The sequence below is a fragment of the Pieris brassicae genome, chromosome 12, assembly GCF_905147105.1.
Source record: "Pieris brassicae chromosome 12, ilPieBrab1.1, whole genome shotgun sequence".
Lineage (NCBI taxonomy): Eukaryota > Metazoa > Arthropoda > Insecta > Lepidoptera > Pieridae > Pieris > Pieris brassicae.
Genome location: NC_059676.1, coordinates 4350386 through 4376241, shown reverse-complemented (window position 1 = coordinate 4376241; position 25856 = coordinate 4350386). Strand labels below are relative to the sequence as shown.

General features: G+C 33.1%; 1 protein-coding gene across 3 annotated transcripts in view; it reads right to left on the bottom strand.

Annotated features, from left to right (window-relative positions):
- Window positions 1–206: 206 nt before the first annotated feature.
- Window positions 207–25856, bottom strand: part of LOC123717385 (cadherin-86C) — a 105480-nt gene continuing 79830 nt past the window's right edge. Inside the window, exons 3-15 of one of the 3 annotated variants that reach the window (XM_045673344.1) lie at window positions 23944–24137; window positions 23333–23577; window positions 21878–21961; window positions 19296–19421; window positions 18608–18872; window positions 8418–8610; window positions 7746–7989; window positions 5793–6378; window positions 4527–4869; window positions 3828–3975; window positions 3620–3750; window positions 2967–3293; window positions 207–2841 (exon numbers count right to left, since the gene is read on the bottom strand). In XM_045673344.1, the coding sequence (XP_045529300.1) occupies window positions 417–2841; window positions 2967–3293; window positions 3620–3750; window positions 3828–3975; window positions 4527–4869; window positions 5793–6378; window positions 7746–7989; window positions 8418–8610; window positions 18608–18872; window positions 19296–19421; window positions 21878–21961; window positions 23333–23577; window positions 23944–24136 (5310 nt within the window). In that variant the 5' untranslated portion in view covers window position 24137 and the 3' untranslated portion in view covers window positions 207–416. Of the gene's footprint in view, window positions 2842–2966; window positions 3294–3619; window positions 3751–3827; window positions 3976–4526; window positions 4870–5792; window positions 6379–7745; window positions 7990–8417; window positions 8611–18607; window positions 18873–19295; window positions 19422–21877; window positions 21962–23332; window positions 23578–23943; window positions 24138–25856 lie in introns of those variants that run through there. The other 2 variants (XM_045673345.1, XM_045673346.1) reach the window with 2 other exon arrangements.

Genomic DNA, 25856 nt, shown 5'->3' with positions numbered 1-25856 from the left:
TTAATCTTTACAAAGATATTTCGTCAGGTAAAATAAAAAGGAAACGATTAGGACACATAATATAATTATTAATAATTTTATATTTTGTAACAAATAGATACCGATTATTTCGATCAGTAGGTTCAATAAGATAAAAATATTATTTACAATGAATTTAAAGCTATAAATAGTATGTGGTTTATTCTTATATTTACATTACAAGTTCTTAACTTAAATATAAACAGTCATTTAATGAAGGCAGTTTGATCATAATTTAATTCCGTATAATCTATGTCTTTATTTACATTTCTATAAATTATATAATACTTTAGGACGGAATGTTCACAGTTCACTCCACAAAATAATAAGGCACTTCACATATATTTTACTTAGAAAAAATGGGTATAATAATTATTATGTATATTTATGGTTAATATTTAATAGGATGTTGAACTACTATCTGGTCTTAACTGTTTAGTTTGTACATCGTCATAGGCGATGGTAAAAACACTTTTCTTCTCAGTTATAGGCAACCTTTTAATATTACCGGTTTGTTGAGCGAGTGTAGTCATAGCAATACCCGAATCATTGTCATCTATTTTTGTATGAATTTTATTGACTGAGCTTTCGCCACCTATATTTATTTTTGAAACATGGACTTCCGATCCCTTGCGCTCTTTATCATAGCTTGTAGATATTGATATGCTATGTGTTAGTGCACTTTCGGGAATTTCTTGTTTATCCTTGTTTCTTACTTCATCCTGATTCACATAGATCGGTTGCTGCTCGACTGAATGTCTTCTTGGTAAAGCCGGAGCTTTCGAATCTGTCCTTAGGTACTTTGGAATATGTGTTGGTTGTATGTGGCAAAGTGGATTTTGATTTTCATATTGGCGCTCATACCTATGCTCCGAGTGTTGAAGTAACGGATGAGCATCAGGTAAGGGTCCCTCAGGAACAGGTGTTACCTTTCCTTCTTTTAAAATACGGGGATGAATAAATTCACTTTCCTTTTCTTTGAAGTTTTTTTTTACTTCAGTTTCCGTTTGATCTTTTGGCATTATTTTACCGTAACGCCCGAATTTTTCTTGATTTGTTGCTACCTCAGCTTTAGTTTTCGACGGTCGTTTAGGTTTATCCGGAACAACTTTTTCTACTGAGGACTTTGAGGTTGCTGCTGCTGGTTTCTTGCTATACCATTGCATGTATCTTGGCAAACTTTTTAACGATGCTTTTGCATCTGTTCCTTGTTTTGATTCTTCACTTTTATAACTTTTGCTTTCATCTTTTTTTGAACTAGAAGATTCATCTTTTATTTCAAAGTCCTTTGTTAATTTTCCATAATTGTTGTCGTCACGAGTTTCTGTAGAAGAATCTGTTGTCAATGGATTTTTAAGATTTTTTCCAGTACTACTACTTACACTCTGACCTCCTCTACTGCTTCCGTGATCGAGAGCTAAAGATCCAGAGATTTTATTGATCGGAGATATATCTCTATCCCTTAACTTTTTTTTCTGATGCACATTCACTTTTTCATCCAGAGAATCTGAGATTTCCAGTAAAATTTCCTTTCTTAATTTTTCTTTTCTATCAAGATCGCCTAATTTAATCTTTGTGGAACACATTGTTTCATTTTTTGAAGTAATAACTGTGCTTTTAGTTACATCTCCAAAGTGCCTTGTGTGCTCTTCCCTTTCATTTGTCTTACTTATCTTAACATGTTTTTCACTGTCCAATGACGGTGATGCTTCACTTTCTTCTAAAATTGGAGTTTTAATTTTTCTTTTGACGTCGTATGTTCGCATACTTCTTCGTGGATCTTTATATTTAATTTTTTTCTTTGATTTCTTTCTCTTTAGCCATGTTGGTTTTCTATTGTCATCCTTTGCAGAGATTTGAGATTCATCTTCACTATATGAATCATTGTCACTTCTTGATTTTCTTTTAATGTCATTAAATACTTGTGGCTCAGTTTGGGTTCCAATATGACATTCTGTTTGAGTGGCCATTACAGAATGACCAGGTAAGCTTTGTGTTTCTAATTTACTTTCTACTTGAGAGGCAGTCTCTTGATTTTGAAGCATTTTTTCGCGTTCAACAAGTATTTGGTGTAAAAGTTCATTTTGCTTTCGCAACGATGTCTCTAATAACTCTTGATTAATTGTAGATTTATTTTGGATATCCAATAAGGCCGACTGTAAATACTCAGCTTTTAATGGTACCGTACCGGGAACCTCTGGTTGTAAGTTATTATAGTCCTGTAATTTACTGCCATCATATTGATTTTGTGCATTACCTTGACCTGCTTTGCCAATAGATATATCGTCTAAGTCTGTCACCAGTTTGGAGTTCATACGTTCTCTTATATGTTTAGCTTCTTCTCCTTGTTCTCGGATAAATCTTTCCATTAATAACTCTTTACCATTGTCTACAACAACATATTGCGTTTGTGGTATTAAAGTCACAGGACGTTGTTGATGTACAGGAAGATTAACGTAACGTTCTTCTTCATTATGCCCCCGTGTAACTAATCTTAATATTTCTGTATTGCCATCTCTTATAAAATATTGGTCCCTTGCAAGAGAAGTTGGAGCATTTACTTTATCATGATATTCAACTTTAGATCTATTTTCATCTTTATCTTCAGTATTTTTTATTCCTTCAGACTTGACGGCGATACCAGCATCTGACCCTCGGTCTATTTCATGTCTGCGTATTGAATCATTATCTTGTTCTTTCCTATGATGGAGTGTTGCGATCCGGTCGTACCCATTTTCAAGATCTTCAATATATTCTTTATGTTTATTAGCGAAAGCTTGTTGAAGCTGCATTTCCTTGGTGTAAATAATTTTAGGTCCATCCCTGAAATTAATCGAGCCGTGTTAATAGTATTATAGTATATTAAATTTAAGATTTTTTAAATAATATAAGATGAATGTTTATTACTTAATTGTAAGTAGGTTAGTACATTAACTACTAAAGCATACCTATTCCTTAAAGAATGTCTAGTATCATCATATTTATAATCGTTGTCTTCGGCGGCATGGACAAACTCATGCTGAATGTCACCAGGTGTCGATGAAGGTTTCGTCATCTCTTTCGACTTTTGATTTCTTTTATTAAACTTCCACTGTGTCGGTTTTGTTCTCAAATCAGTTTGTTCTGCACTCCAAGCTTCCCGTCTCCTCCACTCGCTTGATCTTACTGATCTATTTTCTATTTTTTGCGTCGACTTGTTTTCCCTCCCAAGTCTCTTGTCCCGTACCACTAAATGCACGTCGTCTTCTGTGGAGTTGACACGTATCACTCTTTTCCTAGAATTTATTAATGGATATCTATGTACCTAGCGGTTTGACTTATGTTCAATGTATATGAATAGTGCCATAATTTTACAGTGATGTGGTGTCATGCATGCACGGACTAAAAATAATAAATGTTTAATAAGTACATAACAAATGACTCGGGCACAAAACACATCAATATTAGGAGCAAAACATTTGTATAACATCTTGTTACATAAGCGTGTCATCGAATAGGGAAACGTTTGTGTGGCAATGGGACAATGAAAGCTGTCTAGTGACGTTAGTTTTGTTATTCTTAAGCAATGTCAAAGCAAGATTTTATTTAAAAAGATATCTACCTAGGAGGCATGTAGAGAGGGCATCCTTCACATATACAACAGCAAATTAAAAGCAGTAGCACCAACGCTACTAAAACTGCTAATAAAATTAACAACCAGAATAACAACCTGTTCTCTGCTCTGTATAAACTCTGTAATGAAAAATGTAAATTAGTTTCAAAATTATATCATACAAATATGTAATATTTTAATGCATTCTTATGCTTACAGACTCATCCTTATTGGATGTTGAAGTTTGATCATTTGGAACCACTCCAGTTGTATAAACCGTTTTGTTTTTCGCAAGTTGTTCTTGTAGTTTTGCTACATTTATAGCACTATTTTGAGATGATCGCACTACGGCAATAACTTCACTCCTAAAACAAAAAGTGCCTGGTTAGATATGTTATTACATACAGACGTTTGAACCTTACTGATGTAATGCATACATCCCCTGCCCCCAAAAGTTGAAGAGGTATGTGGGACTAGTTCCTACACTGCCGCGTTACAGAGGCTCCGGGATCGCTATCGCAATTTAACGGGGTCACAACAGAAACATCTCCTATTTACTCAACGTCTTCCAACCCTAGGATTCGTCCTAAAGCAATTTACCCCTTGCATCTTATAATACATTTATTGTTATCTAAATTCTTTCTCTTTTCTTATCATTGCTTCATTGCTTTTATCGCATTTTATTTATAACTTTGTTTCTTGTGTTAATTTCAATATTAAGGACCTTAAGACCTTTTTCCCCCTCCCTACTGCCTAGCCTAGAAATTTATTAAATGGTGCTCGCCTCACGCGCACCTATAAGGTTATTACCCACCACAGAACAACAAAGGGCAACCCTAGTAAATATAATATATAATAAAAAGACTGAGATAAATACAAATATTCAAAACATATATAATATACATTGGCTACTCACTTTTCTTGACTAGATTGATCGCTTTGATCAGATGTACTGTAATCATTGCCCTTGTACGGTTTAATTTCAATTATATTGACTTTGCCCCCAGAGAGAGTACTTAATAATTCCTCTAATTTCTTCCTATCTGGATTTGATCCGGGAATGATAAAGGACATGGTTCTTGTTTTACTCTCTGGAGGGTAGATTTTAACTGTAGTCGTGGACGATAATCTCGGAATACCGAGGTCATACGCTCTAATTGTTAGAACAAACACCTCACTGTCTTCGTCATTATCTCGTTTTCGTCTTCGTGCGTTATCTTTCTTTGTTCTCTTTAATGGCTCTAAAAGATACAGTTCACCTGGAAATTAAATTATTCATATGTTAAACAATTTTTAAATCATTTGCGTATTTAAGATTTTTTTCTATATTTATGTATACATTTCTGTTTCTCTATTTCTTACAATGCTAAACTTTCGCCAGTAATTGACTCCAGGTTACACAAATGGTAAGTAACTAAGCCATACTAGCGGCATGATTAGTTATTTATTCATTTACACTGCGTTACCAACGCAACGCGCGACCTTAACGCTAACAAGCCATTTCTTCCATACTAGGGTTTTAAAAATAAAAAAGGGTACCAACTGAGAGAGATACAAAATTACATATAACAATAGAAAACTAAACGTAAATCTATGTAAAGATTTTAAAAAAATGTAAACATTAATCTTAGGGTTAATGAGTCACAATTAATTGTAAATAAGTAGCTAATTACGAGGCAGACGAGAAATGCTCAAAAGGAAGAATATTTTTGATTTTTTTTGAAAACAAAGTTTAAAAAAAGTATATTCTGTTGTAAAACAAACTTTCTGTGGGACCAAATAATGTATTGGAGAATTATTATTCCATTAATAAGATACTGACTAAACAAGCATACGTTCATCAAGAAGTAGGTAGACTTTAAAAGTAACCGGGTTGATCTTTGTTAAGTCTAAGTCAAAAATCATTTATTTATATAGGTAAATGCTTCTAATTTTACATTTACTGCCAGTTCTCAAATCAGTCAATCAGGCCGTAGAACGAAAGAGAAGAACTGGCAATAAACTCTCCGCCACTCTTTTAAATCGCCAAGTTGTTTTTGTATTACACAACATTTGTAAGGAGCTGCAACCATAACACCATGTTCCACATGACATCAGCAGGAGGCATGGTGAAATAGGAGCACGCACTTACATTCTCGTGTTACTATTGAAACATGGAAATTTAAACAAGATTAATATTTACCTGTTCCTTCATTAACAGCAAATTTTCCATCTTTATTTCCCTCAATAATTTCGTATCTAACTAAATTATTTGGTGGTTCCGCGTCTTTATCAACTGCCTTCACGAACGCTGATGACGTGAAATTGCTCAGACTCGGCGATAATACAAATTCATACAACGTCCTCTCAAACTCTGGTGGGTTATCATTAACATCTAATAACTTAATTATTAATGGCACAGTTACTCTTAAACCTACCCCATCATTATCTCTAGCCTCTACTAAAAAATGCAGGTCTGGCATTGCTTCCCGGTCAAAACCGTGGTTATTGGTTGCAACTGTGATCCAGCCAGATATAGGATCTAAATTTAACGATGTGTTTTGATATCCTAGTATGGCAGTATATTGTATTTTCCCAAAGTCTCCAGTATCAACGTCATCTGCCTGCACTTGGACCACTCTAGCACCGGCAGTAATGTTCTCTGGTAGTTCCACTTCATATGATAAAGCTAGGAAAACTGGTGCATTATCATTAACATCGTTAAGGTAGACAGTAACATTTGCTGTCGCTGATAGATTTGTCGCTGGACCAAGTTCTTGAGCCAAAATCTGAAAAGAGTGATAATTTATAAGTTTAGGACTAAAATGTGTTTCTCGAAAAAATTCTAGGAGTATTTACAATAGCTACATGATTATATTTACACAATAAATATCCACAGTTAATTATGTATCCTATGAGCCTATACTTTAATATAATTTATCACTCATAAGTCTAATAAAAGTATTTATTAATAAATAAAAATTATTATTTTAGCTAGTATTTATTATTATGGTATTTTAAATTTCACAATTTTTGTTATTATTATGGTTTGTAGTACTGTAACAATAGCAGCAGTCTTGTGAAGAAAGCGACATACATATGTGTCGGAATTGGCTCAGACATCAGAGGTAAAGCAGGAAATACAATTGAATTAAAAAAAATATTAACAGAGAGGTGACAGTGGGTTAAGACTGCAGTCCGTGCAGCTTGACGCAACCAGAGAAATGCAAGCCGATATATTTTTTTTTAATGGAATCTCGCTGTTGGCCTTTACAGCTCAACTCGGGCTATTTTCGAGCGTAGCTCGGCCACAATGGCGTTTTATCCCGCGGCTAGCGCAAGCGCGTCTCCTGTGAGACTCGAACCTCGGCTCAGTCCGTCGCGGGGTGGTCAATCGCCTGAAGGGCAGGACGGAAGCTCACGGTAGTGAGCGAAGTGCGAAGTAAAGGTCCTCGCCTTCCCCGGTGAAGGCGGTTTTTTACCCTAATCTATGTTTGGCTATTTTTATTATTATTGGCCGAGCGTGTGGCTTTTAATTTATTGTTAGCTATCGTAATTGGATCGTCCGGATCCGTTAGTGTGTGTCGAGGCCTCCTACGAGCCTTTTGTGTCGGGAAGGGGTAGTAATCGATGCTTTTGATGATCCGCACCAGCGGATTGGAATAGTGTTTAGCCTTGTTGAAGTGGCGTGTGGACGCCAACTTCATCCATTAGGCTATGGTAGGGAGCTCCAGGTCGTGGTGGAGATCGACGTTTCTCACGTAGAAGGGCGCATCGGTCGCGCTTATCATGAATCGTGACTGCAGCACCTGTAGCCGGTGGATATAAGAGGGGGCAGCGTGCCAATACAGCGGCGATTTGGGTTTTTATAAACCCGAAACGTAGTGGGGCGATGACGTCAGGTGCACGTGCCGCTAGCGCTCGATATCGCTGTCTTTTTGTACCAAGTACCTACCACCGCCGTCATATGCATATAAAAGTATTTCTTTAACCTGTGTTAATGTTGGTTAACGTTTATCTGTTTTATAATTGCTCTAACTACTCGCATTTATTATAGTTATAAATTCTGTGCATTGATGTAGAGAAACTGTAAGGGCACCAATTTGCCCTTTTCCATGGGTCATAATTTGAAATGATATAAGGAGAAAAACTGTACCTGACATATAACCGATTTTCTAGCTTCGAAATCCAGCATAGTGTTATCTCGTACTTTGATAATGAACTGAGCATGTCTTTCAGCAACTGTAGGTGATATCTCGAATGTTCCATTGTTCCCCAATAGAGATAGAGAGAACACTCCATTCTTTCCCGCGTCGTTGTCGTTGACTTGAGGAATAAATGGATCACTAAATGTTAGCGCTGTGCCTTGTGGAGCGTTCTCATCCAAATATGTGATGTAGCTGTAATGGTTAATATAAAAAAAAAATACAGATATAAATGCGAATTATTTATTTACGCTTCAAGAGCTTTACATCAGTTAGGTTTCGCGAGAGGTATAGAATAATGAATTTTTTATATTATTTAATTAAAATCTTTGTTTATGTCTCCCCATCCGTGTATACCGGAGATCCTAGATTGAACTTCTAGTGATGAGATAAATTTACGGCCTACAAGGTACGTCAAAGAACAAACGTCCGATTTTATGGAATTTTAATATAATTCGCCAACAACAGCTGCAAATCTTCTTCTATTTTTAAGGCAAGAAAATAACTTAACATTAAATAGGTGATCAATCCTTCTTATATGCCATAACATAGTCATATCAAGTCTCATTGTGTGGCGCAATAGGCACACATAGGCAAATGAAAATTTTTGTTGTAGAACTTACGATTCATTCTCAAAATATGGCGGAGAATTGTCCCGTTCTGGTAGGATAAATGCCAGCTGAACGGTGGACGACATTGCTTCAGGCTCCTCTCTGGATAGGCGAACCTCTTCAGCAACAACGGTCAAAAGAATTGGAGTACCAGCATGGGAGATGGCCGCTATTTCTTCTATGGGTCTCTCGAGGGATACTTCCCCTGAAAAGGTTTAGTCAAAGTTCTAATTTGCTAATTCTTTATTTGAATTAATTTAAAATTCGAAATAGGAAATAAGGTAATAGAAAAAAGGTTATGTTATTGCTTGCGGTGGTACTCCATAAAACAGTTTCGAATCTTCACATAACAAAGATGAACCTTACATTTTGTGCACATCGTACTTGCAGTACTTGCACCTGATATCCAGTTATTTGTGGCCAATGGTCATATTTGTCATACCGGACATAATCGCATGGTCGTTCAGATACAGTTCGTTTTTTTTTATTTTTACTATGTCGGGTATTGCGTCATTTAGTTTTTCATTGAAACGTTTCGACCTCGTTTCAGGAGGCCGCTGTAGATTTCATACCTAAAGTCTTTTAGGTGATCCTGCTTTCTAGTGGTGTTGGTCATTTCGTTCTGTCTTTGACGTAAAATCCAAGCGTTGTTGATGCATATATGCATATATGCGAAAGTTGCTGTGCGATATAACGCAATCAGTATGTCTGCCAAATCGACACCTCCCATCCATGTGACGATTATAGTCTTTCACAATTTTAGGACATTTTGCATCAACACGAGATTTCGCTTCTTTTCTGAATCGTTTTATATTTACGACAGGGTATATATTCATAAGAACTCACCAATGTGACCTGTTTATTATCAAACCACTTGAAAATACCAAGTTTATTTTTATTACAAACATCCTGACAGAAGGCACCTCTTCCTTTCTTTTTCAAAGCCTTTTTAGTTAGCAGTTTATTCTACAGCATTTTGCCTCAACATATGTACTAGCTCCAAGGAAGTAAAATAACTGTCAAAATATACCACACTTGCTTTATTTTTAATAGTCTTAGATAAAGCTAAAACTGTTTTACTTCCAGCACCCATAGTCTCTTCTTCAGTAAATGTAATGCTTAATGTAATGTTTAGCAAGAAGTCATAAATGATGCCAGACACACCGGCCCTAAGTTCTTAAAACCCTATTTAAAAGGCTTAATATATAGGACAGATATACTTGCAATTTAAATTTTATAGTAAAGTCTAAAAAAAATATTGTTCCCGTGAAGTTAGCAATGTACATTATTCTATTCACAACGAAAGATAAATTACTGCAAATGACAACAGCATATATATATATATATATATATATAAATATGTAAGAACAAACATTTAGGCATGTATATTTTATAATAAACATGCATATTTAGGGATAAAAACATAAAAATAGAATAAAACTTACCATAGATAAAGTCTATCTGCGGCGCAATTTGACGGTTATTGTTCACAACTGATTTAAAATTATTATTACTACTATTTTTATTTTTGAAGTATAAATAAACGTCTAGAAATGCCATGTGTTTATTAAAACTAAATGAAAAATTATTTTATAGTGATCATATATTTTTATGAAGTTGTAGGTATGGTATACTATACAAAATGAACATAAGGGTTAATAATATAAATATTTTAGTAATTATATTTTCAGGTTTTTTGTTATATAAATTTATGTTAGCTGTAGTAATGAATGCTGTAGCTGTAATTGAATTTCAAATTAAAAGTGAATCTCCCTCCCAACATATATCTCTTACAACATGTAGATATGTTAAACGAACTATAAATTCGGAATTAATTAATGTCCTTCATCACCTGTCTTAGTTTTATTTGTTATTAAAATATTCTGTTAAAGCGACATCTATCATCAACGCCAATAATTATTTTCAAGTCAGCAACGTGTATTACAATCATGCATTAAAAGGTTTTATTTCCATTTGCCTGATGGCGTTGCCTCCCCTGATAACGTAGTCAAAATTATAAAAGTAAATTTTATACAATGTGTTTCATAGGTTTAAAAAAACCATTTAGGTTCATTTAAGTGATAACGTATAAGAGTGCAACGATATTAAACGATTTTCAAAATTTGAATTAAATCTGTTAAGCTGCTTACAAGAGACTTTGCCGTTTTGTGTAATGATATTGTGCGAAAGGTAAGTTAAACAAGCCACCATAATAAAAGCATAGAAAAATTCACGATTGAAAAACAGTACAAGAAGCAAAATGATAAAGTGTTGCTCATAGCTCTAGAGTGATCGGAAAGGTACAACGTGATCATCATCCTGCGTCAGTGATAGTTTGGTGGGGCGTGTCTTATCAAGGAGTCACAATACTACATTTTTGTGAAAAAGGAATGAAAACTCCAGCCAAAGTGTATCAGGATACAGTACCTCTTATCAATACTCTTTTTAAAAATATACCGTGAACTTTCCAGCAGGATTCTGCACCTGGTCACAAGGCACGAACTACCCAAGCTTGGGTTGAAATCCGGAATTTATAAGAGCTGAAGACTGGCCCTCATCTAGACCAGACCTTAAACCTTTAGACTTCAAATTATGATCAGTTTTAAAGGACATGGTCAGTTCTGATCAACACGGCGATATTAAGTCTCTTAGAAAATCTTTGGAGCAAGCAGTGTCGTTATTTCCTTTGGAAACAGTGCTTAAATCTATAGATTCGTGGCCAAACAGAATAAACTCCTGTATAAAAGCCATTTGGGGCCATTTCGAATATTATATTTTTTGCTGATACTTTAATAAATATGCAGGTATTTGAATAATATTACATTACTTCATTTAAAAAAAATGCATTTTTATATGTTACAGAATTTTTGGCTGGACTAGGTATTATCTAACTTTCATCTAATTTATCAATTATAATGTTATACATTTATAATTGACTGATATTGATATAACGCCATCTATAGTAAACGTAATGAACCATTATGCTTCTTTAGCGCCGTCATAAAGGTTTACTTTATCTAAGCGAAACTAGATGACATCAAAATACCATACAAATCACTTATGAATAGTATACGTAGTAGCTTGCAATAATAATTGGATATTCATGATTATAAAAACAACGACGTAAAATAAAATAATCAATATATATATTTTAAATTATTTCTGAATTGAGTCCTGTAATTTTGAATAGGTGTTAGATTCTATTGTTTTATTTTTAAGCTGTTTCTTTAGTCAAGTTTGAATAGTTAAAATCTAAGAACAAGGTAACATTCTACGAAATTGCATGCCTTGCACGACATCCTCATCTTACAATCTACCTACATCACCATACGACGCACTATCTAAGAATTTGAAATTAAAGCCGTATTCCTTGCCGTATCTTTCACATTCATCCCAATGCTATGTATTTTCCAAACCAACGATAAACAAAAATAATCTCAATTTTTTTTTATTACATACAAAAACTACTTTTAGTTTTAAATAAGAACGTTATCACTGTCCTTGTCCTAGTCACGTATCGATTTCTAAACTATATTTAACTCGAATTTGTTCATGGGTTTTGATTTAATTCGAAAAGGACAACTGAATTGCAATTTTACAAACTAAATTGCATATTGCAGCCCGACAAAACGTAAATTAAAATATTCCGTACACAAAGCTTGGAATTTTAATATTATAAGCGAGGCTTATTATGAAATAAAAGCTTTTGCTGGCCTTTGCAAACAATGGTAGGAGGCGTGACAGCAGGGCCCATGTACTAATGAGGTATTCTGTGTTTAATAGAATGCAACCTTGCATTTGTAGTGACCATCTTACCAACCAATAACATTTAAATTTATTTAAGACTAAACACACTGACACAAACCATATTAAAAAAATATCCTTTGCTTAATGTGTTTATATTTAAAAAAATGATTTATTGGAAGCTCAGTTTAAAGTTTCAATTTCTCAGTTGCAATGCACATGCACTTTGTTGAATGCCTAATCTAGGCGAATTATAACCGGTAATAAAGAAATAATTTGGCAAAGAATGGTCACTGGATACAATAAATAAATATTATAATAAATCGTTTATTTGCCAAGATAGTGGTACAGTGGTTAGATCGATCAACTACAAATATGCACACAATCAGCCACATATGAATAGGCATGCAAATGTCATCAATTTTTACAATGTCTTATAGAAAGAACATAAAATAACGTCAAAGTTAAGTTATTTATAATACGCAGCGTATTTATTGTAGGTAAATAAAGTGTTGTGGCGATGGATAAGCTATAATTATCTTTAGCTATTTAGAATTTTGAGTAGTGTTGGCCTAGTGACTTCAGCGTGCGACTCTCATCCCTGAGGTCGTAGGTTCGATCCCCAGCTGTGCGCCAATGGATTTTCTTTCTATGTGCGCATTTAACATTAGCTCGAACGGTGAAGGAAAACATCGTGAGGAAACCGGTTTGCCTTAGACCCAAAAAGTTGACGGCGTGCCTCAGGCACAGAAGGCTGATCACCTACTTGCCTATTCGATTAACAAATGATCATGAAACAGATACAGAAATCTGAGGCCTAGACCTAAAAAGGTTGTAGCGCCATTGATTTATTTTTTATATAGAATTTTGAGATAAGATTCATAAGCAAAATGTATTGCATTTATAACGACAGTCTCACAGTTGTTTATCCGTTATTGTATATATCTTTTCGAGGCAGATTCGATTTCTTTACTTCTAAATATAAAGTTTAAAAAAGAAAAATTTGTCACTCAAATTGAGAACGGGGTTTCAGATCTTTGCTTTTTTATCATTTGCATTTATTTTCTTTGTAAATAATTTTAAGTTACAAAGTACTTTTCTTAATTCTTTTTTGTTTCAGTATTCATGGAATAAATTAATTCTGCGACATTCATCTGCCTCTATATAGTGTCTAATATGTTAATAACATTGCCGTTTGAATTTAAAAATGTTTTAGTTCGTACCAGGAAGCTCGGTTTGTTAATTGACAAAGTTTAGAGTAACGTAAAATGTTATAAATGTGTTAAAATGGGTCACGCGAAGGTGGAGTTGAAGAGGTGAACAAGTTATTATGAAACTCTTGTCTGTTACCAACTAAAAATTTATCAGCTTGAATGTATAATGGAGATTCGTCTTTATTAGGAAATAAAGTTTTAAGAAATTAAATAATAACTAACAATTATTCTTAAAATGGCTCTTGGTAAGTATTGGTTATGAATAGTATTACATCTATTAAACATTGTATTAATTAGTACCTTAAGATAACTCAATAGATCTTGATTCCAATATTGTTTTTTTTTCATAGTTATGCATATATCGGACTTGCATACAAAAACGTCGGGTTTGGTATCTCTAATAGTAGTTACAAAGGAAGGGCGCAGTTTGTATTCATAAATACACATATATGAATACATTATACAATCACATATATATCATTTGATAATATATGATTTATTTGTAAAGTACTACTTTTTTTCTAAACACTGGTGCGACGAATGTGTCGCTCAAATGTAATGTTATTAATTTGTTTATTATAGATGCCACGAAACAAAACAAAACTTTTACATTTTCACAGTGTTATCTGTGTCTGTAATTTTACTGAATAGGATGATACCTATTTATATTTTATTTGATTAAACTAATGCCCTGAATCCTATCAAGAGATGAGTTTATGTATGTGCAAATAACTAAATAAGATTATAATAGATTGGATAAAGTTTTGTTAGAATAGATTCATTTTAATATATATATTTTGAGTATGTATGTCACGGTAAAATGGAGTTTACATTTTATTAAAGATATGTACTGAGACATGTTCTACTTAGGTCCAAAACAAAATGAAGTGATCGCTATACAGGACAGACCAAAAATTAGCTAAATGTAGCTTATTAGACAAAGACTCTGACTTACTCTCATGTTCGCCTTTTTTGCAGCAGAGGTGAATATGCCTTTGCGCAACCCTTGCACCACAATCTCTGCTTTACTAACCAATACCCACTAAAACCAGCTCGAGTTGTTAGCTATTCTAAAAGTTTCCCTATGATTATTGAATTATATTTTATTACATTATAACTATTTATTTAACATTAGAAACTAAAAGGAAACTTGTTTTAATAATTTTTTGTTCTACGATAATAATTGAGGATAATGTACAATATATTTAAGTCTTAATGGATAAAAATTTAATTATCTAAGAGTTGCACTATTAAGACACGCGTAAGTTTAAATAAATTACTGCTAAAACTTGTAAAATCATAGTATTGCCTTTAAAAAGTTTCCAATTGTTATCAGGTAATAAATTATTCAACCCTTTCAAAAGCTTACCGCGCCTAGTTCGAAACCTGTGGTGAAACACTAAACTACATTGTAGCGATATGAAGGCTACATCACGTTTACTAAAGCTAATTTAAAAGTTAAATACATTACGGAACGAAATTCCATTTTAACGGCGCCCTTTTCATACAAAATTCAAGCATATTATGACTTCGTATACTAAACGGTTAGGATGTTGACTACAGATGACATTTCAGATTCAAATTTCGAACTGCGATTTTGATATAAAAAATATAATAGTTGCCAACTTTTTAACTTAAGTTATTGCTGCTCGTATATATATAATCAGATTTTCCGGTCGTGTGTGACTACATTTTCTTTTGTATCCTATCGAATTACACTGAAATCTCTATATAACGATACTGAAAGGACTGTGCATTTTATGGCACTATGGAGAGTTGTCGTTAAATGGAGCGAAGAGAAATGTATAGATAATCCATGACTACTACTTATTAGTCATGCTCGACAACAGACTACTACGACAGAGTAATCTCAATTTGTAAACAAAAGAACGAATTTCTTACAAAGTTCGTATGCATGATGCCGACAGTCGAGTTTATTGCGGGCTAGGATAATAAAGCGACATAATAAGGAACGCAGTTGCGCAGTTTTTACTTTGTCGTTGTTGTCGTTATTGAGAGTGGGTGTAATGCTATGTACCAACCAAAGTCAATTGATTTCGACGCCTCCCTAAAGCGGCGTCAACATTCGGCGTTCGTCGTTAAATTGAGGGACTTTACATCGAGTTTACACTGTATGAGAGAATCAGCCCTTATGTCTGCGCGCACACATAAATACAAGTTCTGTGCAGTAAAATATATTGGAAACGCTCATAAATTTACTGAATTGAATAATGATCATTCATAAAATCAAACTTATACTTACGCAAAAGTAATATATTTTACTGGAGGTGCTTAAATAAATTCCAAGCAATTATTTTAAGAAAGTTTAAACGACCCTTTGTTCGAAATTATTAAGTGTATCATTAATGCTTATTAAAATAATGTTTTGTTTTATTGTCTACACAGCTATGTTAATTGACGCATTTTTAAGGGAATTTTGCAATAATGACACGCGGCCTATTCTCAAGTTTTGGTTCGACAAAGGTTCGTTAAATTTTTTTTTCATTTAGGCGTGAGATTCAAAATTTTAATATCCTATAGAATATCCAAAATAAAAGTAACGTGGCACAGTTGATGAGATATCGGATTGATTCAATGCGTTTAGCACTGTGACTTTGATTTCCGAACAATCAATAATTCTTTCAGATTCAAGACCAGTAATAAATACCATATAAGATATAATTTTCACTTGAAGGTAAACAGTTTTTTGGTTGATTCCAAAGATATTTTCTCTTCTTTTAAAACAGAGAGGCAAACAAACGAACTTCTTGCGTTTATATTATTTTAATTATAGAAAATATTTTTAATACCGTAACGTAACCAAACGTTAGGCGAGGCAAGAAAACATTACGGTAAATTGTAAACCTATATTTTACATTCTTAAAAGCAGGAAGTCGGAATGATGGACAATGGGTACATATATCTTCTTCACAAGTAAGGGAAGAAAATTGGCACTTAGAGGTACGATCTTCACACACGATTTTGCCTACGTAATTAGGGGCTATTCCCTAAAGCGATTTTGCGACAATGTATGGAAGGATACCTGTTGATAAATCCTATTTTATATTCTTTATGGGTCGTGTCCATAGAAGGTTTACGTGCCGTTCTAAAGAAAGATAAATTCAAGCCGCGTGCGTTATAGGATGTGTCCATAGGCTATAATAAAAATTGGTATAATAATTGTACGGTCTATAGCCGCTTTTTATTATCTAACGTCAGTTATTACAGGGAGTATGAAAGTATTTAAAATTTAGAATAACAAGAAAATATTCATATGCTTAAGATCGCAAGCAAATATATAGTGTGCATGTTTATAGTTTTAAAGTATTTTATAAAAGGCTTATGCTGATACGTGTTATCAATTGAGTTGTTATTTAAGCTATTAAATATTACCCTCGCTGATATTATGAAGACTTAAAAGATGGCTCCAAAACATATACAAAATTAGTATGGCATATTTGTTTCACGTCTGTATTAGTGAGATAAATGGTAAATGTATTGTAAACAGAGTACCAATAGGTAGCGATTTTAGAATGAATAAATACATTAGAAGTAAATTATTCGATACATATCAATACCATGAAGGCGAAATGGCGTGAGATTGTTTAGATTTCGTTTGATTTACTGTATTTACCAACTATCGTGTTATTCGTGTTTATTTAATCTTTAATTTAAATCACGTGGATTGATGTCAATTTACTGACGTAATTTCTTATTACCTGAGTTTGTTGCACTGTGTGAGATTCACACATGTGGATAACTACTCTGTGTGAGTGCGAGTGAGTGAATTATTATTTTGGACTAGTGGACCCGACAGTCGTTGTCCTGTCTTAACCATGAATATTAATTTCAAATTGGTATAATAACTAAAAATATTTCAGAAACAAACTTTTTATTATTTCTAAGGCTTTATGATTAACAACATTCTTTGATTTTTTTCTGGTGCGTATATAAATAGTTTTGTTGTTATTCCGACACAGGAACAGGCAAAATATGGATTTTCAAGATTTATGCCACAAACAATTAGCGACTATAATTATTATATATGTATTTTATCAATATAATAACTACGATTGAAGCAATTATTTTAAACCATATTCATTTTTCTTACATCGTCAAAGACGATATTTGTAGCACGCATATTGTCAATGTTATGTCAAACGCCATAAGGTTACTTGAAATAAGCTGAAATAGTAAAGGCGCGATGCACTGGAGAAAACCTATCGTAACAAAAGTATTCTTAAATTTTATAATTTTTCGCGCAATTTTCATAATTTTTCCTTTATAAGAATCTTCTCCTAACAATAACAAACACAACAAAAAAAGAATTAGCGAAATCGCCCTTTAGGCGTGATGCCGTGACCAAGGGAAATAGGGATTCATTTCTTTTATATATTTTTTGGATTTTTCATATATGTATAGACTGGTTCAACTGTTTAAACTAACTGCAACACTAAGAAGGTTTGGCAGATAATACATGTAAAAGTAAACTAAGAAAATATCTTTGAAATGTCAGCTGTTAGAAAAGTATAGTTAATACCTGTTAATACATGTTTAAATGCAGTATTTGAAGGGTTTTAATTATTCAATAATTTGTCGAAAATTCATTACGCACTATAAGCTTCAGAATACGTGTACCAGATAAATTTAAATAAAGCAGATGTGATGATATTTATGTCAAAACTTTATACAAAATGTTTAAAACAGGCCAATGAGATCGGACCTCACACTACAGCTATGTAACACAAATAGCTATGAAAAGCATCTTAAAATATAATATATGACAACCAAGTTACATTTTTTTATTTCTAAAAAGACATAAAAAATTTCCTAGCTAAACTGTTCCTTGTTTTTATTGGAAAATTCATATGTCGTTTAAAGTATTTTTCTTTAGTTATTAGTTGTTTATGTTTCCCACCGATTAAATCTTCCCTGAACCACAATTCTTTACTATATATATAATTGTAGCTATATATGTATTAGGAAATTTAAAAAGTGTGTTAAAAATCAATATCACCTAAAACCCTAGGCTTTGGTCTCATATTTCTGTCTCCGATAAATTTTATTTTTAAGCAAGTAAAAAGCCTTCTGGACCTTAGATACACCGCATCTAGTCATAGATTTAGTTTCATTACCATATTATCCTTAACTTTAGATAGACAAATTATGAGTTCGATAACATGCCACAAGACTAACACCGGTTTTTTTTATTTTATTATCTATCTTATTTAAACCTTAAATTACCTGATGTCTCATTGATATTGAAGAACGGCGTGAACGGGTTTCCCTCTGACACCAAGCCGTATCTGATCTGCCGTGGTGCTCCCTTGTCTCCATCTTCAGCTCGGACCTTAACAACAACATCGCCTGGCGCCACCTGTCTTGGCAGGTGTGTGATCGGCGGTGCCGACGTGAACACTGGCGGCATATCTTGGACATCTTGAACTACGACAACCACTTCTAAGCCTGCTATATTTCGGGTGTCTTTGCCTAGTTCCACGTACGGGTCCTGTAAAGTTTGGTAGAAAAAATTAATATTAGAAAATTACTATGTGGTTCATGGTAGATAATAATGTAAGGTTAACTAACAGAAGCACTAAGTTCTATCCTTAAAATAAATTCTTCAGTATAAAATATGCAAATTCAGAACTTACTACGCAAACTTTCGCCAGCAACGTAAAATTCGTGCCTAGACTAATACATACATGAGAAAGCAGCATTGGTGCAAATCATTTGATCTTTACAAAATACCATATGTTTTTTTTAATAACAAAGTTTTGGTGTAATAACTGATATGAAGGCAAGTTTTATAATTTTACAAACTGTGTAAATAAATTTCGCATATTTATAAAGTTGTCTTTATCTATTGCACCAATGTACATTCGTCTTGATATTTTTAAAATTTAATTCAATACATGAATAACTTTCTCACCACAGCTAATAGAGTCAAATGGTACATTGACTGAGCCTCAAAGTCCAAAGGGCCGACTAAGAATATCGTTCCCTCGGTATTCTCTGTGGAGACACGGCGCTGGCGGATTGCGAACAAAGGTGAACCCTTAAAAGGAACAAACATCCAATTATAAACTAATATTTGTATGCAGCTATTAGTATTGTAATCTATATGTGTTAGAATATGTATAGAGAATTATATTCTAGTAAAACAGTGTTTAATAAACTGTTTTTTTATTTACAAGAGTAACACTGTAAAGCCTTTGAAAAGTAAACTATAATGTTAAAATTAAACGGATGATGGCAACGAACTAATTTTTGACGCCTCCCCGTCATTAGACGATAATATTACCATCGTTTATTGTCAGTTACTGCCAATTTCCTACCCTTCTGTCATTCTCGTCATCCTTGAAGACCATCCTGCACCATTATTTAAGTGCTGCGTCATTTGTCTGACTCCTCGCTCTTTATCTATTTCCCTCTCACTTCGTCAACAGAAGTGGATTTGGTATGAATACCCAATCCATAACGCTTTTTCTTTAGCTTAGCTATATCCTAAACACCAAAATATGATGATGTTTGTCTACTAACGTACCTTTCGCACTCATCATTTCTCTTATTCTCTTCTGAGTTCTCCTCATAATTAAAAGTATGAAAGCAATTTGTATCTATCAAGATATACAGTGCATACGTTACAGTAGTGGCAGAATAAGATTCGAATGAAAGTTGTGAATGTAAATGTAAATTTAATTCTGAATTAATTCAAAATCATACACGATTAAAAGCATTAAGATTGCAAATAGTCAAAAGGGTATCATTTCCGTATCGTCGCGTCAATCTGAAGCCGACTTATTCGCCACGGCTCGCAGGATTTCACGGCTGCCTGTTATTAATTGCTCACTAATTTGTGCAACGTCATTGCATTAATACCCTTCGATATAATCAGTGGCTTCATGAAACTGATGCACTATTAAGTATCACAATTCATAATATCATAGACAAAACATTGTAATCTCCGTGGTACAGTTACGTTTATGTTGAATTGTAAAGATGTTTTAGGTCCAGAATTTAATTTAAAATAAAACAATATTGTAATTATGTTGTTCGGTTTTACAGAAGCCTTTTATTTAATTTAATATACAGCTTATATTATAAGGGCATAAACAAATAAATTGTTTAATAAAGTAATTTAAAATATCTACTATTAAAAATAATTATACCAAACAAAAGCGCTTAATGTTCACAGAACACGTCAGAAATCAATAAAAAGCGACTCGGCAGTGCATGACTAAAAACAAACAATCAAAACGATGTAAATGATACTCTTCTAAGAAGTTGCTTGATTCAATTTTAATTTCCCCACGTATACCATGTAAATCTTAAATGAAGGCAAACGCATGAAAATGAGGCCCATTTGTGAAACTTCATTTTGCGGTTACAACAAAATGCGTGTCGAATTTTACTTAGACATCATTAAATTGTTTTACAAGAAATTTCATCACAATGCTGATGTTCAGTACTCTATTATAAACAGAGTTACTGAACTGTTAGAGTTAAATTTTATGGTTAAAGCAGTAGAGAACATTCAAAAAAGTTTCTTAAGTTTTAGGAATTTCCGGATGTATAATAGCTATAAAGATACTTCGAAATTGAATGTCTGGTATATAGACTAATGTAACGACCTGATGTTTTTACACACTATTTGCAACGGTTTAATTGACTGCCCTAACTATTGTCACTTTTACTATTTCACAGCCCAATTTATATTATTATTATATAATAATAATATTATAATAATTAAAAATTTAAAATATATTTCATATAATACGAGAGAAACACAACTATTTCAATATCAAATCTAATACCCACTATTTACGTGACTCAGACACGTTTACCCTCAGAGACACACTACCAGCAAATAAATATTTATTACATATTTGTGTAACTAAAGAATGCTTAAAAAATAATACAAAAAACTCTGATATATTTTATTAATGATGGATTTCTTATTCTTGCTTTTTATTAAATATATATTAATGCATCAATGCATCTTGGAATTTATTATAAATATTTTTTTTATAAATCGGTAAAAATTGTTAACTGTGTTATGGATATGTTTGCTCTATGAACTATACTCCGTTTTTGGCTTTTGTATATATATAATTGTTTGGATAATAATATAATGAGTAGCTGTAGGAATACTGAAATGAGCAAATAAATAAATAAATGTATTTTCTCTAAGTCTGTTTTGTAAGTCTTTCCTCTCAAATGATTTTTGTAAGTTAGTGTTCTGCAATGCCTGCCCATCTAATACTTTACTGGGACTTAAATTTTAGCCAGGTGTTTTGTAACTGTTCATGCTACGTAAATTATTATAAACTTACACACCGTGGTATAAAGATTCATCACCAAGCTCATACATTTCTTTATAATGAGGTTTATTCAATTTTTAAATAATTTCGAAGATTCGTATCAGTTTTCAGTAACATGCAAATTAAACATACTTGACGAGTATTATGCATGAATAATTCACCTTCATAAATAACTTTACATTCAACTCACCCAAAGTTCCAGTTCCAAAGGCTTCGATGACACAGGATTCTTTCTCGCAATCACTATCTCAAGGTCCGTGCCGCGTTTCGCATCCTATTGAATAAATTTCACTTGAGAATTAATCGACAATCAATAATTTTATTGCATCTGGTGTTAAATATCTTTTAAATTTTGTTGATCAGTAATGAAGTCAGTATTTATATATTAGTTATAATTTTATATTAATTGATAGAGAAACTAATTGACCCGTCAACAGTCCGCCATTAGCCACACAAAAAAAAAGCGTGGCCCTGGTCACCCTTATCTCTCAGGTGTATAGAAACGACTGTAAGATCTATTCTCAGACATACATACATACCGTTTCGGAGAAGTATTGTAACAAATACTGTAACACAAGAATTCTATTAGAATATAAAGATATTGAAAATTTAAAAAATAATATTTTTGTAAGATTTTGGCCAATGTTTCTATAACGATGCAGAAATAAATTCAGAAAAATGTCGGATTCTCGTAACATTTTGATAAAGGCTAGCCTATAATCTTCCTTTCAATTTATATATTGCCTGAGGATATTTGTCGACAAAAATGTTTGGCTTTTATGATGAAAAAAGAATATAGTATCGATAAATGATGATTATGTATGTCAAGTTCTAATGAAAGCTTCAATTTTTGCCAAAGTTAATGTGTATTCACAAACAAAATTAAATTAATATTTAAATCAAAATACGTACACTGCAACATGATAACATTATTTTAAGACATTAGAACGATAAAAATACTCTAAATTAATATAAAGGTCTACAAAAATGAATTAACTTATGTTATAATTTGCAGATGCAACGTTCTTAGCTAATTAAAAAATATAATTAATTTGCCCTATAATGAGTAATAATCAACGGACTAACCTAGTAAGCTATGTATAATGTATCTGAGTCTATTTTAAGACATAACTTGATCAATGTTCTTTCTCAAGTCTTGAATGAGACGCATTACCGTGTTTACAAGTATTATATATCCAAGTAAACGACTAGTGCCATGCTAGATGAGCTTTAATAGTGAAGGAGTTAATTCCGATATTTCATATCCGTTAGGAGCAACGTCATCATCATCAATCACTATGCTATAGCCATCTGCCGCTGTCTCATTTGTTGACACATACTACACCATATTTATATGGATAAGTATTGTTTAAAACTACTTTAAGCTTACAGAGTATAATCCTTATTCAGTATGAAATTATATGAAGAGAAAGTCATTTTTATTTCCTATTTCATATCTCTTGTCTTATTTAAATTCTAAATAAAAACCTTCAAACTTGTTCAAATTGGATTGGATTCCATCAGACGTGCGTTTTGGTTAAATTTTCACAATTCCGTTTATTTAAGTTTTTTCTTTGAGTTTGCTCGATTTGTATTAAGTAGATACCAGTGGTATCAATACTGTTGTGTTTGTAATATAACTAACCTCGGGTACTAAAATTATACTAGGCTGATGTGGGAAAATGGTGTCCCTTGGTGTGGTCGCATTTGTTCCTGTAATGGAGCAGGCAATTCTTGCACTTCTGCCCCTAGTGTTGCGCGCTGACAGGCGAAAATCTACGTAGCGACCTGGTTCCAGTCGTCTTAGAAGAATCACATTGGCCTGGCACACTGAATTATATCGTGTACACGGCAGACTCTCTATACCGATGTCTAGACGGCCCATTTGACCTGGAATCACAAAGGGTAATGTACCTCGAGTAATGCTGCAAGATGTAATCAGAGATGGCGTTGTACGGCTTTACAGATTTATAGAATATTTCATTCATTATAAAGTTTAAATTAGGAGTTCTGTTAAGTTTGGTCCAAGTAGAAAGGTGATCTCAGCTATCAACTCTGTAAAATCTCTTGTTTCTTTACACAATAGAATATTTCTAGGCATATAACAAAAATATTGTTGACTCTGTTTTATAATTTATTTTGTATTTTAAAGATGAAAGATCCTTGGTGTACCAGTTAATTTAATTCAGTACATATTATATTGTCTTCCTAAGTTTCTACAGACTCTATTATGTCTAAATTTTAAACACGCAATACCTATGAGCTCAAAGTGTAGAGGATAATCAAAGTCCGGGTCAGAAGCACGCACGCGATAGATGACGGAGCCCACGGCAGCATCAGCCGGCACCTGCACGAGCCGCATCAACGTACTGGGGTCGAAGACGGGCTCTCCACTGTGTACCGCCGCAAATAACAGCGGCACCAGCACCAGCGATAACGTGAACGTCATCCTGAAAGGAAAATATTCATTTAATATATTGTGTATTCTAATCCTATAATATGGCTAGAGACAGATATTTCATGGTAAGCATTGAAATAATTAATTTAAATAAAAATACAATTATTTATAGTTTTAAAGGCAATCATCATTTCGTTGCATGCATCCAGTTGTATTAAGTATAAAAAATGCTATAAATAAGTTGTAATATTAAGGTACAACTTCCCTCAAGCAGACTAGAGTTAAAATTGATTTCGGTCAAGAGAGCTGTGTACAAATTAGTCTGCCGTGTAGATTAAAATATGTCGCTAGAAGACATATACACCTTTTAGCTATCATTATAATTATTCAGTAACTTTATAAACTCATGGAATCTCTAGGAATCATCTAATTTGAACAATATATTTCCTTTACAAGACTCAAACGTCTTTTGCTCATCCGCCACCCGCGGAGTTATCCGTCAAAGCGAGACAGATACAACATTCATTTAATTTTCTGTATATGTAAGAGTCACTTTAACTAATGAATATATCATTTCGGGACTTCGATTTTGAAACGTTTTTACTATTAAGGGTTTGCTAATAATAGTATGTTAATAATTTTTAGTTACAGAGCATTATGCCGCAGAGCGTTGACGAAAAATAGCCTTTATTCGAGCAATAAAATTTAAATGACATTTTTGATACTAGTACACGACCTCCGAAGGAGTGAAGGAACTCCTCCAAGTTCTTCCACTTCTGTCTCATCTTCGCTACAATTTTACAATCTTACCCGCTGTCTCTTCATTTCACTATTTCATCTCGTCAGGTTTCTGGAGGGCGTTTTTGAGTCGGTGAAAAAACCGAACTTATACCTGAGTTTCTTAATTAGTATTGTATAAAAGTCTTCTAAAAATATAAAATGTTTAAATGCTTGTCGAGGATAAAATCTTGTTAAGTCGGCCATTTGTAATTAAACGCGTAATAAGTGCGATTTTGTCCGTTTTATAAAAAAGCGTATCACCATAAACCACATTCCAGGCCCTCACTTGACGTGCGGAATAATTGCGAACAGCGCATTACGCTTGAATTATGAACAAATCCGAGAAAATCATATTTTGTTTACTAAGATTCTTTGTCTGTCATATAATTACAGATTTTTTAGAAAAGAATTCAGTGGTATATGGAAAAAACTTTTTTTATTTCAACCAGTGAGAATAGCATGTAGAAGATAAATATTTACATTAAAGCGCCTCGGACAGTTGACATTCTTAATTTATCTAGCTTAAATTGATGATAACATAAAATTGCATCAATAAATATATCATAAGCCATGATTACAAACAAAAACATTTACAATACAAAACGGAATTATTTGTTTAAAAAGCGTTCTTAAAAAATCAATATACTATGAAAAAAAAGATTTGTAACCAGCAAAAAGATGCAATTTGATAGTAGTCACTTACATAAAAACCATGAAATTGGACTTACGAAATATCATTGTTAAGAAAATGACCATCTATTGTTTCGCGACAACACTGTTGTCGTTTTATTTTCATGTTGGGTTCGTGCATACGGTAATGTCCGTTAATGGATATTTTATGTTTAGTGTTTTATTAATGTTTATAAACAGTCATATTAACTACATATATATAAGTATATGTAGTAAACATAGTTTGAAACATGAAGAATGTGTTTTACTAAATTATATTATATTAAATTATAATGGTCTGCAGGACTCGGTGGTAAATTCT